The sequence below is a fragment of the Silene latifolia genome, chromosome Y (genome assembly GCF_048544455.1).
Source record: "Silene latifolia isolate original U9 population chromosome Y, ASM4854445v1, whole genome shotgun sequence".
Taxonomy (NCBI): domain Eukaryota; kingdom Viridiplantae; phylum Streptophyta; class Magnoliopsida; order Caryophyllales; family Caryophyllaceae; genus Silene; species Silene latifolia.
The window spans coordinates 177,380,642-177,395,580 of NC_133538.1; the positions used below are offsets into that span (position 1 = coordinate 177,380,642).

Consider the following 14,939-nt stretch of genomic DNA (forward strand, 5'->3'; position numbering starts at 1 on the left):
AAACCTATTTACATTCTAAACAAAAACTGTAATTAAAAGAAATAAAAATGGAGATACGAGATCTCAAAATACAACCAAGACCGTGTTCCATCATTACGGTAACACGTTCTACTAAGGCCACACTAAGTTACAACCGTTTGCAAAATAAAATAAATACGTAATTATAAGCATTCAAATTAAACAAGAACGATAAATTAAAATGCATCAACTAAAAATTAAATTTATTCGTGACATAATTCCGTAATTATGTTAAATTTATCCAAACCACCAAAGATAATTAAAATTATGTGACAAAACCGCTTCATCAACTTAATTTTAATTCGATATAATCCGTTACTTTAAATTGTTTTAAAGTAATTTAATTGTTCGTGGGTGAACCGTTTCACCATCAAGCGAGAGCATAAAAACCGATTTATGCATTAAAAGGGCCGGAAAAAAAAACAAAAATTTTTTTTTTTTTCTTCCTGTACTGCTGTACGTGAACAGTACCAGTACCCCAAAATTTTTTTTTTTTTTTTTTATTGAATGCTGTAAAAACGAGAGCATCACTAAACAAAAAAAAAAATTACACGGCTCAAAACGTGAGCATTTATAGATCAAAACAACACGGTTTGATAAAACACAATTGCAATTTTAATCTAATCCATATAGAAAACAAACTACAATTGTTAATCTTCAACATATTGCAATAATTATCGGTTAAAATTGCAACATGTGAAGAACGATTGAAAACATGAGATCGAATGACCTAAAAATTGTGTGGCACGCATAACGATGTAAAAAAAACAGAAAACAGGCCAAAGAGTGAGAGTAGGAGAAATGGGCTTTTCCATTTTCTCTTATTTTTAACTCGTGGTCCGGTTCATAACTCGCTAAATGTATACGACGCGGTTTCATTATAAATCACATTATCGGTTATCGGAAATTAAGGCATCAACTAATAATACGGGTTAGTTGAATTATTAATACATGTCCGACAAAACAAAAGATTGTATAATTATATTCAATATACATTTAATTAAATATAAAACGCTTATATTTAATTTTACGAATTAACTGGTTAATTCGCCTTTAGCCCATGATATTTAATCCGTATTAAATATAATATCTCAACATCACATTTTGACTAATTATTAGTCAAATAACTCAGACTAACTGGTTAGTCAAATTTGGCATCTACATGACTGTATTTTCATACCGTCACATCACTCAAAACGTATCCTATAGGTGTGACTTTTAGGGACCAGCTTGATCACCGCTTATCCGTATGACAATAACGTCAAACTTATCTAGCAAGCCAACCGTTATTGATAAACGTGGATCAACTGATTATGATACAAAGTATACCCTTTGATCCTTTTAGAGATTTATAAGTCCTTGCACTAACTGTTAAGGACACCAACCCCAACAAGCTCCCACTTGTCCGTACAAGTGTATGTACAATGACGTTATCCGCACTAACTGGAGGACACAGCCCCAATAGTTGTAGGTATACCGGAATTGGTAGTAGAAACGGATGAGGAGACTGATGGAGAAGATGAGATTGTAAGTGAGAATGAGGAAGAGAGTGCGGATGGAAAACAGGGGGAGGATGTCCAGGATGAGGATTCTGAAATAGAGCCTGCTGAAATGGTACAACTTGAGCAGGATGATGTTAAAGAAGAGATTGAATACTGGAAGCAGGCAGTAATATGTTTTATTTTTGGGGCCAACCCGCCATGGGAGGTCATTAAGGGGTTCATTAGACGCATCTGGACGAAATTCAACATTGACAAAATATCATTCATGCCAAATGGAGTGTTTCTAGTTCATTTCAAAACTATGGAAATGAAGGAAAAGGTACTCAATTCAGGCTATTATCTGCTTCATAATAAGCCAATGATAGTTAAGGCATAGGAGAGAGACATGGAAATGAAAAAGGAGTATATTAAGTATGTGCCTACGTGGATTAGGCTTCACAATTTGCCCCTGAAATTTTGGGGAAAGGGATTACCTAAGATCACAGGCTTAGTTGGCAAATATGTTAAGAGTGATTCAACAACAGAGGAGAGAACTAGATTAGGGTTTGCAAGAGTAGTGGTTGAACTGGTTGTGGATCAGGTGTTGCCGTCTAAAGTTTTATTTAAGGATGAAAGAGGGGTAGTGATCCATGTTGAGGTTGAATATCAGTGGAAGCCAGTCAAGTGCAAGTAATGTGAGGGAATGGGGTATGAAATGGAGCAATGCAGAAGAGGAAAGGTTCAGAAGGAGAAGGTTGTAGTCAAGCAAGTCTGGAGACCAGTTTTGCATCATGACAAGCTTAAGAACAACTCTCAGGGAGACCAAATGACTCAGATCAGGAATGTGCCTTCACCTTTGAGGGTGCTAACTACACACCAGTTAAGAGATTAGTCCTCTTGACAAGAGAAGATAAATCACAGACTGTGGCAAAGGATGGGTATAGCAGGGAATATTTTGGGGCTCACTCCTATAAGAAGGTACTCAAATCTCCTGGAAAAACAGCTAATGTGGAATATGGTAATGTTACTCATCAGCACTTATCTTATGGATAGTATAGGATTATGGAATGTGAGAGGTATGAATAGAGTAGGAAAATAAAAAGCAATTAATTTTTTCTTACAGAATAAAGGGATTGGTTTGTTTGGTTTATTAGAAACCAAAATAAAGTGTAAGGTTTTTCATAAGGTAGCTAATAATTTTAACAACTGGTGTATTTCTACTAATAATGGATATCATAATGGGGGGGAGAATCTGAATACTTTGGCAACCTAAGCAGTTTAGAGTTCATTTTCTAAAGTACAATGCTCAGTTCATTCATATAAAGATTGAATCCTTAGTGAGTAGGGATATCTTTTACTTGACTATGGTGTATGCATACAATGGTATTTCTGATAGAGAGCCTATGTGGGGTCATCTGAGGAGAATTGCAGGAACTATAACAGGGCCTTGGGCCATAGCAGGTGACTTTAAGTGTGTTCTATCAGCAACTGAGAGGGTTGGAGGCAATGTCCCATCTATTAAGATGGAACCTTTCAGGGACTCTGTAGCAGATTGCGGAGTGCTAGATATTGCTGCAACTGGGTCTTTGTTCACCTAGAACAAAAAGTAGAAGCCTGAGGAGAGGATATATCATAGATTGGATAGAGTATTGGTCAACAAAGCCTTAAGTGATCATTTGCCTGATTTGTATGCTCATTTCGTACCTGAGGGGTTGTATAATCATACTCCCTGCATTGTGAGTAGTTGAAAGCAGGTCCAGGGAAAACGTAGCTTCAAATATTTCAATATGTGGGGAAGGTCTAAAGATTTTATCCCAATTGTGAGAAGCAATTGGCAAAATCCTGTTACTGGTACTCCTATGTCCAAGCTGGTGAAAAAATTGAAATCTCTGAAGCCTGCCCTGAGACAGTTGAATAGGGAGAAGTATAATGACATTGAAACTGCAACTAATATTAAGCAAAGACAGGTGGAGGATTACCAACCTCAGCTTGGGAGGGATCCAACTGATATGCAGGTCAGAAATTGTGAGTATGAAGCTGTGCAGCAACTCAAAGTGCTTAGTTTAGCTAGAGATAACTTCCTCTCCCAAAAAGCTAAGCATAGATGGATAAAAGAGGGGGACTCTAATAGTGCCTTCTTTCATGGCCTGCTAAAGACAAGGAAGCATGGGAATAAAGTTATTAGGATGGAGGATGTTAATGGGATAGTCTGTGATACTCCTGAGCAGATTCAATCTGCCTTTTTGGGATACTATAGACAAATTCTTGGGACTAGCCATACCACTAAGAAAGTTCATAGAAGGATTATTAATCAGGGGCCTAGTTGCAGTCCTGAGGATTGTGCTAGCCTACTCAGACCAGTCAGTGGGAAAGAAGTTAGGGATGCTATATTTAGTATATCTGATATCCAATCTCCAGGACCAGATGGGTACACAAGAAAATTCTTTAAGGATGCTTGGGGAGAGATAGGGGGAGATGTGATTGTTGCTGTTCAGAATTTTTTCCAACAGAGGAGACTGTTGGCACAAATAAATGCTACAAATCTTACCTTGATTCCTAAATGTGATAGGCAACAGAATGTTACCCAGTTTCGACCTATTGCATGCTTTAATGTGATATGCAAGGTAATCTCAAAGCTTATGTATGCTACGTTGGCTGAGGTTTTGCCACTCTTAGTGGATCAAAACCAGGGAGCTTTCATTCAGAATAGGAGTATACAGGAGAATATTTTGATTTGCCAAGACTTAATTAGACTATATAAAAGACCTAATGCCTCCTCCAAGTGCCTATTTAAAATTGATCTGCAAAAAGCGTATGATACAGTGGAGTGGTCTTTTGTGGATCAACTCCTGAGAATGCTCAAATTCCCAATTGAATTCCAGAATATGGTAATACAATGCATTACTACTGCTATCTTCTCTCTTTCCATTAATGGAGAAATGTTTGGATATTTCCATGGCAAAAGGGGGCTTAGACAAGGAGACCCTCTGTCTCCACTTATTTTTACACTTTGTATGGAGTATTTGACGAGAACCTTGAAATGTGCTGCAACTAAATATGACTTTCATTACCATCCTATGTGTAAACAGCAAAGGTTGGCCGGTCTTATATTTGCTGATGATGTGATGTTAAGTAAAGAGGATACCAAATCTATGATGTTGCTGCTACAGTCATTCTCACCTTTTTCTAAAGCATATGGGCTGAATATTAGTGCTACTAAATCTAATGCTTACTTTAGAGGGGTACCAGACCACATCAAACAAGACATTCTCAGGGTGTTAGGGTTTACAGAAGGTGTGTTACCTTTTAAGTATCTTGGGATGCCTATACAAACTACAAGACTCAAAAAAGTGGACTGTGCCTGTCTAGTTGAGAAGATATGTAGTAGGATTCACAGCTATGGTGCAAGAAAATTTTCATATGCTGAGAGATTAGTACTAGTGAAATCGGTGCTCAACACCTTGCACTCTTATTGGGCTTCTATGTTTGTAATACCCAAAGGTATAATCAAAGACATCGAAGCTACATGCAGGAACTTTTTATGGGATAATGGTACTGACTATAGAAGGGTACCTTTCGTAGCCTTGTTTGATTAATTAATCTAATTAATTTACATATTCATATATGAATCAATTTATTTAGTCATAAAATAAATTCTAGATCTTATGCATGCAAACATGAACAAAAGTAGAGAAGAAATCGTCTTTCTTACTATGTGATTTCGGTTTTATGGGCACCAACAAGATCTCCTTCTTGTTAGTTCTTGAGCTTTCCAACAATGGATGAACAAGATTCAAGTTTAGAATCTCTCCCAAAAGCATATACCCAAGGAAACCTCTTAATAACTAATATTATTATGATCTATTAATAATATTAATCTAGCTTAAATATTTGACCCAAAATATTGATTTTGTTCTCCTCTATTTCGGTTTAGAGGAGAGGATTTTTGTGTGTTTTTCTTTCTCAAAAATTTCACAAGTTGTAGAGAAAATACATTATTTTTTTACTACACTTGAAAAAATATGAGTTGAAGTGTGTATGAATAAAAATGATAGAGGAAAAACTCTACCATTTCACTTGGCAAAACCGGTTGGAGGAGGGAAGGTAGCCAATGCATGAGGCCAACTTTCTTCCAAGAACAACTAGGTATGCATGGCTACATATAGAGTGTAATAATTGTGTTTTTCCCTTATTAAAATAATCAACACAATTTATGCACTAATACCCTCTAAATTTCGGTACACTTGAGATAAAATGGGTAGTCCATTTTATTTTGTCATTTGTCAATTGTGACATATGTGACATGTTACTTGACATGTGAATTTGTAATGTATTTTTAACATATTAAAAATCAACATACTCATAAAATATGTCATTTACAAAATCGACTAATAATTCGTAATTACTTGTACCAAAACGGTTTATCAAATTATAAATTACAACATCTTGTATTTATAATAAATTGTTCATTCAATTTCAATTCCAAATTGTTTCGTAAACAATAATTTTATCTAAGTAATAAAAAAATTTAATTACTTAGACTGTATCTAATATAATCAAATTACAATAAGACACGTTAATTTTACACACAAAATCATCCGTCAATTTTAAGCAATTTAATTAACTCTTATCGGCATAAGATTAATTAAATAATCAATTAAGAGTATTTCCCTATAGGTATGACCTAAGGGGATCAACTGATCACCACCGTCGCACGACAGTAATGTCAAACTCTAGTCAGCCAATCATTACCGATATGTGTTGACCAGTTGACTGTAAAATATTACATCCCACATGTATTCTTAAAATGAGATTTAAACATGTGATCATCATGGTCAACAGTTGTGATCGCATTATTGTCGGAGGACACATATTCCAACAATCTCCCACTTGTCCTCGACAAGTGTGCGTCACCAATTCTCTTATCCTATTACTATCTCCCACTCAATGCAAGGTGTCTTTCAGGTCGTACTTGCAAGTGATCATATCAAGAGTGGTTTCCTCGATCTGGAGAATAACTGATTGACCGGAATTATCTACCATAGATACCTTCCGAGCGTGGCCACGCATTTCCAGTTCATTACTCCTCGAGTGGCCCTGAGATATTGTTTTAACCCTGACAAGGGGGTGGACAATTTCTATCGCACTTATTCCCTTCGACTAGCCAAAGCCATCATAACCCAAAATATGCCCATTTGACCCCATTTACGAAGTTCGTAGTAACACAAATCAAAGTTAATCTGAAACTGTGCCACCTTAGGTGAACAATATTTAGTCAAAAGAATCGACTCATTAGAATACTATAGTAGCTCTCGCCACGACCAGGCTATATAAATTTGCCAGAACTCTATAAGCGGTCATAAGGCCCGACAAAGTGTTCCTAAAAGTCTGTCTATGTGATCGACTAGTCATCTCATATGACTATGGCATTTGAACTTGCCATCAATCGCATCACACTCTAGTCACTTCGAGATGTCACCTCATACAAGTGACTATGGGCGAATACCATGTTAATCCGGGTTCACTTTAACGGGGTTCAATATTGTCTCTACAACCCGTTTGGATGTAACAAAGTATAAAAAGAGTTTTCAGATTTTAAAAACTCGAACGACAAATGTGATTATCATATGAGTAGTCAATACTTGATTACTACTTCATATCCAATTTAGATCTTGTATGTAGTTGTTCATCTCAATTCAATTGAAATGACATGACTCATCATGTTAAACATATGAGAAGGCTTTGATTAGTAGGTTTTATCAACTTCTTGTACCTTACTCAACCTTACTACATACTCGTTTTCCTTTGTAATGTATACATTTGCATTACAAAACTTTCTGAGTACGTGTCGAGATCCAATCAAGACATAGGCCCTCTAGACTTAGAATAGCTCCCACTGTTTTCACAGTGTGCGGGACTCATCCTTCTTGCACATCCCATGATTGCAAGTGTACTCAATTTCCGTTGTAAATATTTCTCATTGTTCTTTATTGCCTAGAACGATTCTAGAAAATCTATTTCTTAAATAACATAGGCACAATGGTATCTTAACCATCCTAATGTGTTTTAATTATGGTTTTGTCGGAAACCATGCGCAATCTCAATTGTCAATTGTCACTTGTGTAACACCCTTACACAAAATTGCATCAAAAACACTTTGCATTACATCCTTAATGCTTCTGCAAGCACTTAAGGGTAATCTTTATGGCTTACTTGGTAACTATTACTTAAATTCGATTTGAAAGAATTCATCATACTTAAAGTATATGAAGTGTTATACATCATTTCCTATTTAATTGATTCGGCAGCGGAAATAAATGGAATCAATCAAATATGTTCAACTCAATTGAACTAATCATGAATCTTATCAACATAAGACTTCTTATTTGATGCTAATATCATGTGGATTTATCTACATAAATCAGGATATTAAAGATGTATTATATTACTCCAAAAGTCTTAAATCATTCCCAATGATCAATATGTCATCCACATATTAGACTAATTAAAATTTTCGTAACTCCCACTAAACTCTATGTATAAACACAACTTCTCGACCTATCGAGAAAATTTTTATAACATGATCAAAACATTGATTCCAACTCATTGATGTCCTACTTAAGACAATCTCTTAAGTTGCACATTATCTTAGGATTGTAAGAATCTATAAAACTTATGACATGTATTGAATACATTCCTTCTAATTGAAGAAGTAGGTTTTAGATTCACTCGTTATATGTATATCATCATAATGAAATACAATCCCTAAGAAGATCTGAATAGTGCAAAACACTTTGCTTGATATCTCTCTTTGATACCCAACAATTCCATTCGGAATTTATTTTGGATTTTCATGGCTCTAAGCCTTGTATTAAGTTGTGACTTAAACACTCTTATGTAAGTCATATATTCATTACTTTCCAGAAGTAACTTGAATCAAACAATTTCTTTGTAAGTTGTAAGCTCTTTACTTTAAGCTCTTTACTTTCTTAAAAGTAACACTAATTCATCATCTTCAACAAGTGATGGCTTTAACCTCCTAGGTTTTGAAGAAACAATGTCTTACACAAAATGTATAACGTCTTACACAAAACGTCTCATGTAGCCAAGAAAGACCAGTTTCTTGCGACATAACATTCTTTGTGGCTTTTGGTGGCTTTTGAATAATTTCTCCCACTCTGTCTTCTAGAAATAAACTTGTATTCTAGAAAGACAGCTTCACGAGCCACAAACCCGTTGTACTCTTGATTATAATAAGGAAAAATGAGCATTTGTTTCTTTTGAAAACTTACAAATATGGTACCCTACCATTTCATATCTCATATGATTCGTTTTAGATTTAGTGGAAAAATAATTTAGACAAAAATAATAAATTCCCCAAAAGGATCAAGTAACTCAAAGTAACTTGATTGAAGTCCAAACCATATCGAATAGCGTTTGAATTCTTTATCCAACAACACATTATCCCATAATGTATGCTAAGAGAGATTTACTTGTGATACTATATCACATTTCCTTTGGCTTATATCAAAGTCTTCACTTTGATAATCCCATCACGACTAAATCGTGATTTCTCTATTTACCTTATTAAGTGAACACATTAGTGTCAACTTAAATTGTTGGTAAAAGAAAATGATTAACCTATTCTGGATCAATGATTTACAACCTCGATCTCCTTTTCAACCAAAAAGCATGAGACATCTTGCTTTGAATACAAGATATGCATATACCATTAGATTAACAATCTAATGGTTCCAAGAGTACTCGATAACTCTTTGCGTTTATCGTTCCAGAATTTAAGGTTTAATCTTGGGTTACCAATTTGAGTCTTGCATCATCTACATGATATATCATTTTAGTTTGGTTTAGAATATAATCACCTTGATAATGGGTTAGCCATACATCAAATCATGGTGTATAGGGTCACAAAAGTGAAACCTCTTTTGTATCTTAACAAGTTTATATTCTTATTTGGAGTTTATTCACTTAATAGTCATAATTAAGGTCAACTATAAACCCAAAACAAGATTGAGTACACAATGACTTTATCTCTCGACATTATTTGATGCTAGTCGTCATATTATAATCATCTTATGTATCGAATACAATGATGAAAACCTCCACTGGTTTCTAATATTGACGAAGTAGTACTAGCAAAATTTATGTTAATCAAATAAACATTTAAAGAAGAAGGTCCCATTAGATGTCCCACAACTAACTTGCTGATTCTTCAATAATTTGGGGTAGTTTCCTTTCTGCTAGCGTCCAACAATTAAGACAATGGAAACTTTATCGGTCGGGATTGATAGGTTTAGTATCGTTATTCTCAATAACGTTACTGTTAACATTACCTTGTATCAATTCCATTCTAATTTTACTTCTTTAAAACCTTATCCTTTTCTTAACGGTTTAAGAGAATGCTCCCACTTATTTCAATGAGTCTTTGCTATGAGAAGCAAAATTGAAATTCATGAAGACTACTCTTCGATTTATTCATTTAGTCTTAAAACTTTCATTGAAGTGATTGCGGTATTTTGGTCAATTTTGATTTCAAACAAATCTAGTTACCAAAATGATATAGCGTTTCAAAGTACTTAACTCAATTAAGCATATGAGAAACAATTCATTGTAAGTAGATATGTTAGTCAAGAATCAAAAACCCTTTTGATCACGAATAACTTTTATCTATACTCTTTACAAGAGATCCTTAGAAATGGTTCATATGAGGTTTTAGAAGCAAATTCATATTTGTCTTTAGTTACGATGTTTTAATGGAGATTTGAATCAAAAATCGAAATGATATCGTATATGAATTATGGTAAAGAAATAGAACAATATCATAACGGAATAGTGGAAAACTTAACATTTATCGTTTTATTAATACTTGTAAATAACAAGTAAAGCATTTACATAGTGAACTCTACCCAACTATGATAAATAATTCCAAGATCCAAATTCATATTAACTTGGGCACGGTGTGGCCGATAAATCCCTTATCAATATAACTCGGTGGATTAACTCTTTAATTGATTCTACTTTTAGAACATTTGGTCGATAAAATTACATTAACATTTATCTTTAGCCCGGAACACATGCAACTACGGTCACGAATACTTCCGTTGAGCTCAATCCCAATTTCGAATAAATGTGTCCATGATCCAAACCCACATTAACTTGGGCACTGTATATCCGATAAATCCCTCATCAACATGAATTTGGTGGATAGACATTTATCACCCACTTCCCCTACGTAACAAGGTTTGTACCCCGGTGTGGCCGAGTGCATTCCCTCACGAAATAGGATTTCATGGATTCTACTTTTGGTAAGGTTAAGTCTCAATTGTTTATTTTTAGCGATTGGTCATGTCAATTTATTATCTATCACGTTTTAAGTGAACTAAAGCGGTGAACTACGATAATTGTAATTGACACGGTCGATAAACTCGATTTAAAATGCATGTTTAGTTATGGCGATTTAGCGATGCATGCAACATATAAATAAAATGCAAAACATAAATTAAATCCTAGTATGGCCTTCCTAGAATAGTAAATCTAATAAACTATTACAAATTCGGAAACCAACTCCATTGGTCCCTTGAACTTCAATCTTGGCACGCATCTCGAGGTAACACCATCTTCATGGAAACTCCGGGAAATTACAAAGTAATAAATAAATTACATAATTTACTATTATACATTAGTAATTAAAAATAAAAATAAATCTATTAAATTACAAAACGGTGATACGAGATCACAAAAAATTACAACCGAATCGATATTCCCATACATTTCGGGCAATACCAATTAAAACTAAGGCCATACTAAGTAAAATTACATAATTCAAAAATTACATAAAATTAAAATATTACAATCATAACTAAAATGCAGCATTATAATATGTATGAACATGCCCAATTTTATGCTAAATCGCCTTTAAGGACCCAATATCGTATGTTAATCGGTTTTTACGGATTTGCGTGATTTAACCTTTTAAAATCACAATAATTACATAAATTCATATTTATGTACAAGTTAATTACCCTAACCATCTTAGGACTCAAAATTAATCTTCACTAACATTTGACAATAATTAACTTATATTTCTTAATATTGTTCATAAATGGACTCAAAATACAAAATTTTGCCATAAACTTCAAATTAAATCATAAAAATTTCAAGTAATTTCAAAATTTGAAATTTAAACACATAAACATTCTGGAAAAAATACAATGACATTCATAATATTCAAAAAACTTAGGTTAAAAATTTCGAAAATTTATCGAGAAAAACAATGTTGCGGTTTATCGGATTTATCAATTATTACCATAAAAATATGAGAAAAATTATTTTTATTAACTTTTCACTTTTAGATCTGAAATATATGATAAAATTCAACATGTGACGTTTTTCTTTAGTCATGAAGTATGTTTTAGCAATTTTTACTAATTAAAGTCACTATTTATGTGATTTTTCATCAAAAATTCATAAATCATGCATAAAGACTTCATTATAGCCAAATATTTTACACACATCTTGTAAAATTTCATGTGACAACATAATAAATTTCTATAACCATATTCGAAATATAACTCATATTAACCTATTTTCCATTTAAATACGATTTTAACTTGAAAAATCCATATTTCGAGCATAACAACTCATTTTATTATGAAAATATACAGGCCATCAGTATATAATATATGTGAAAACATATCCAAAAATTACTTGAAAAATCGAAGTTTAGCTATTTTTAGTCCAAAAATAACATTTTTATCATAAAATCACATTTTAATGCCATTATTATATAAAATGAACAATAAAAATCCATAAATAAACCAAAATATCCTAAATACATTTTAGGATCAGAAACTTTAACATGCAAATAAATTTCGTGATATTTCATAATAAACACAAATTTATAAGTTTTGTTTGTTAATCGTATAACTCGGAAAAACAATAACCGATTTGCATGCAAACAACCTGGCTCTGATACCACTTGTTTGGTTAATTAATCTAATTAATTTACATATTCATATATGAATCAATTTATTTAGTCATAAAATAAATTCTAGATCTTATGCATGCAAACATGAACAAAAGTAGAGAAGAAATCGTCTTTCATACTATGTGATTTCGGTTTTATGGGCACCAACAAGATCTCTTTCTTGTTAGTTCTTGAGCTTTCCAACAATGGATGAACAAGATTCAAGTTTAGAATCTCTCCCAAAAGCATATACCCAAGGAAACCTCTTAATAACTAATATTATTATGATCTAGTAATAATATTAGTCTACCTTAAATATTTGACCCAAAATATTGATTTTGTTCTCCTCTATTTCGGTTTAGAGGAGAGGATTTTTGTGTGTTTTTCTTTCTCTAAAATTTCACAAGTTGTAGAGAAAATACATTTTTTTTTTTCCTACACTTGAAAAAATATGAGTTGAAGTGTGTATGAATAAAAATGATAGAGGAAACTCTACCATTTCACTTGGCAAAACCGGTTGGAGGAGGGAAGGTAGCCAATGCATTAGGCCAACTTTCTTCCCAAGAACAACTAGGTATGCATGGCTACATATAGAGTGTAATAATTGTGTTTTTCCTTATTAAAATAATCAACACAATTTATGCACTAATACCCTCTAAATTTCGGTACACTTGAGATAAAATGGGTAGTCCATTTTATTTTGTCATTTGTCAATTGTGACATATGTGACATGTTACTTGACATGTGAATTTGTAATGTATTTTTAACATATTAAAAATCAACATACTCATAAAATATGTCATTTACAAAATCGACTAATAATTCGTAATTACTTGTACCAAAACGGTTTATCAAATTATAAATTACAACGTCTTGTATTTATAATAAATTGTTCATTCAATTTCAATTCCAAATTGTTTCGTAAAAAATAATTTTATCTAAGTAATAAAACAATTCAATTACTTAGACTGTATCTAATATAATCGAATTACAATAAGACACGTTAATTTTACACACAAAATCATCCATCAATTTTAAGCAATTTAATTAACTCGTATCGGCATACGATTAATTAAATAATCAATTAAGAGTATTTCCCTATAGGTATGACCTAAGGGGAACAACTGATCACCACCGTCGCACGACGGTAATGTCAAACTCTAGTCAGCCAATCATTACCGATATGTGTGGACCAGTTGACTGTAAAATATAACATCCCACATGTATTCTTAAAATGAGATTTAAACATGTGATCATCATGATCAACAGTTGTGATCGCATTATTGTCAGAGGACACATATTCCAACAAGCCTGGGACAGGATCTGTAGACCAAGGGAAGAGGGAGGTCTAGCGCTCAGGGATTAAGGGGTGTGGAATAAGGCCATGGTTGGTAGATTAGTAGCATGGGTTGCTGAGAAAAAGGACTCCATCTGGGTACATTGGGTGCACCATAACCATCTCAAAGGAAAGGATTGGATGGCATACACACCATCTACTAATTCAAGCTGGGTATGGAGGCGGATTTGCAGAGTTAAACAGGACATGGCTAATGGGTTTGTGGATGGATAGTGGGTCATCCAGCCAGCTGGCTACACACCTGCAGGGTGCTATAAGTGGCTCAGGGATAACAGGCCTACTATTCCATGGCATAAGGTGATCTGGAATGTTTGGGTTGTACCCAAACATCAGTTCCTGGGGTGGTTAGTAGCCCAGGCAGCATTAAACACTATTGATAAGTTGGTTCAGTATGGTATGCAGGTTGATGATAAATGTTTACTGTGTGGGCAGTCAGAGGAGAGCTTGTCTCACTTATTCTTTGAATGTCAGTATAGTAGGAGGGTGCTCATGGCAATACAGCAGCTAAGAGGTTGTCAATTCCCTAAGGCAAACAGTATTGATAGGTGTGCTACCAGGGGAGGCTCTAAGATCCAACAAGGTGTTCAGGCAGCATTGACTCTTGGAGCAATTTACAATGTCTGGTATCAAAGGAACAAGTGCAGAGTGGATAGGGTGGTGATGCGACCAGAACATGTTGCAGATGAGATAGTTCAGGCAGTGAAGATCAGGATCAGAGGTCGAGAGAAGTTGAACCTAAATGTGACTGATATAGCTTGGCTAAATTAGTTAAATCTCATGTAATTAAAGGCGTATTAAAGGCGTGCCTTGATTGTACTCTTTCCCCCTTTTTTGATATATATATATATATATATATATATATATATATATATATATATATATATATATATATATATATATATATATATATATAAATAATTGACTAGTGAATTTAATATCTTATGTTAATATGATTAAATAAGACGATATTTAGTAATTAAATGTTAATTTACTAAATTAATGAGATTTTGGTATATATTGTGAGGTAGATGTTATTAGCTAATTAATTTTACAAGGAGTTGTAAAATTAGCTAATTGGATTTTATAAGACACATCATAT

General features: G+C 33.6%; 1 protein-coding gene across 1 annotated transcript; it reads left to right on the forward strand.

The window, feature by feature from the left end:
* The first annotated feature begins 13,867 nt into the window (after positions 1–13,867).
* On the forward strand, positions 13,868–14,608 carry LOC141629507 (uncharacterized). Its single transcript, XM_074442496.1, has 2 exons — positions 13,868–13,993; positions 14,054–14,608. Exons 1-2 carry the CDS (start codon positions 13,868–13,870, stop codon positions 14,606–14,608), a joined length of 681 nt encoding a protein of 226 aa, XP_074298597.1.
* The last annotated feature ends 331 nt before the right edge of the window (positions 14,609–14,939 follow it).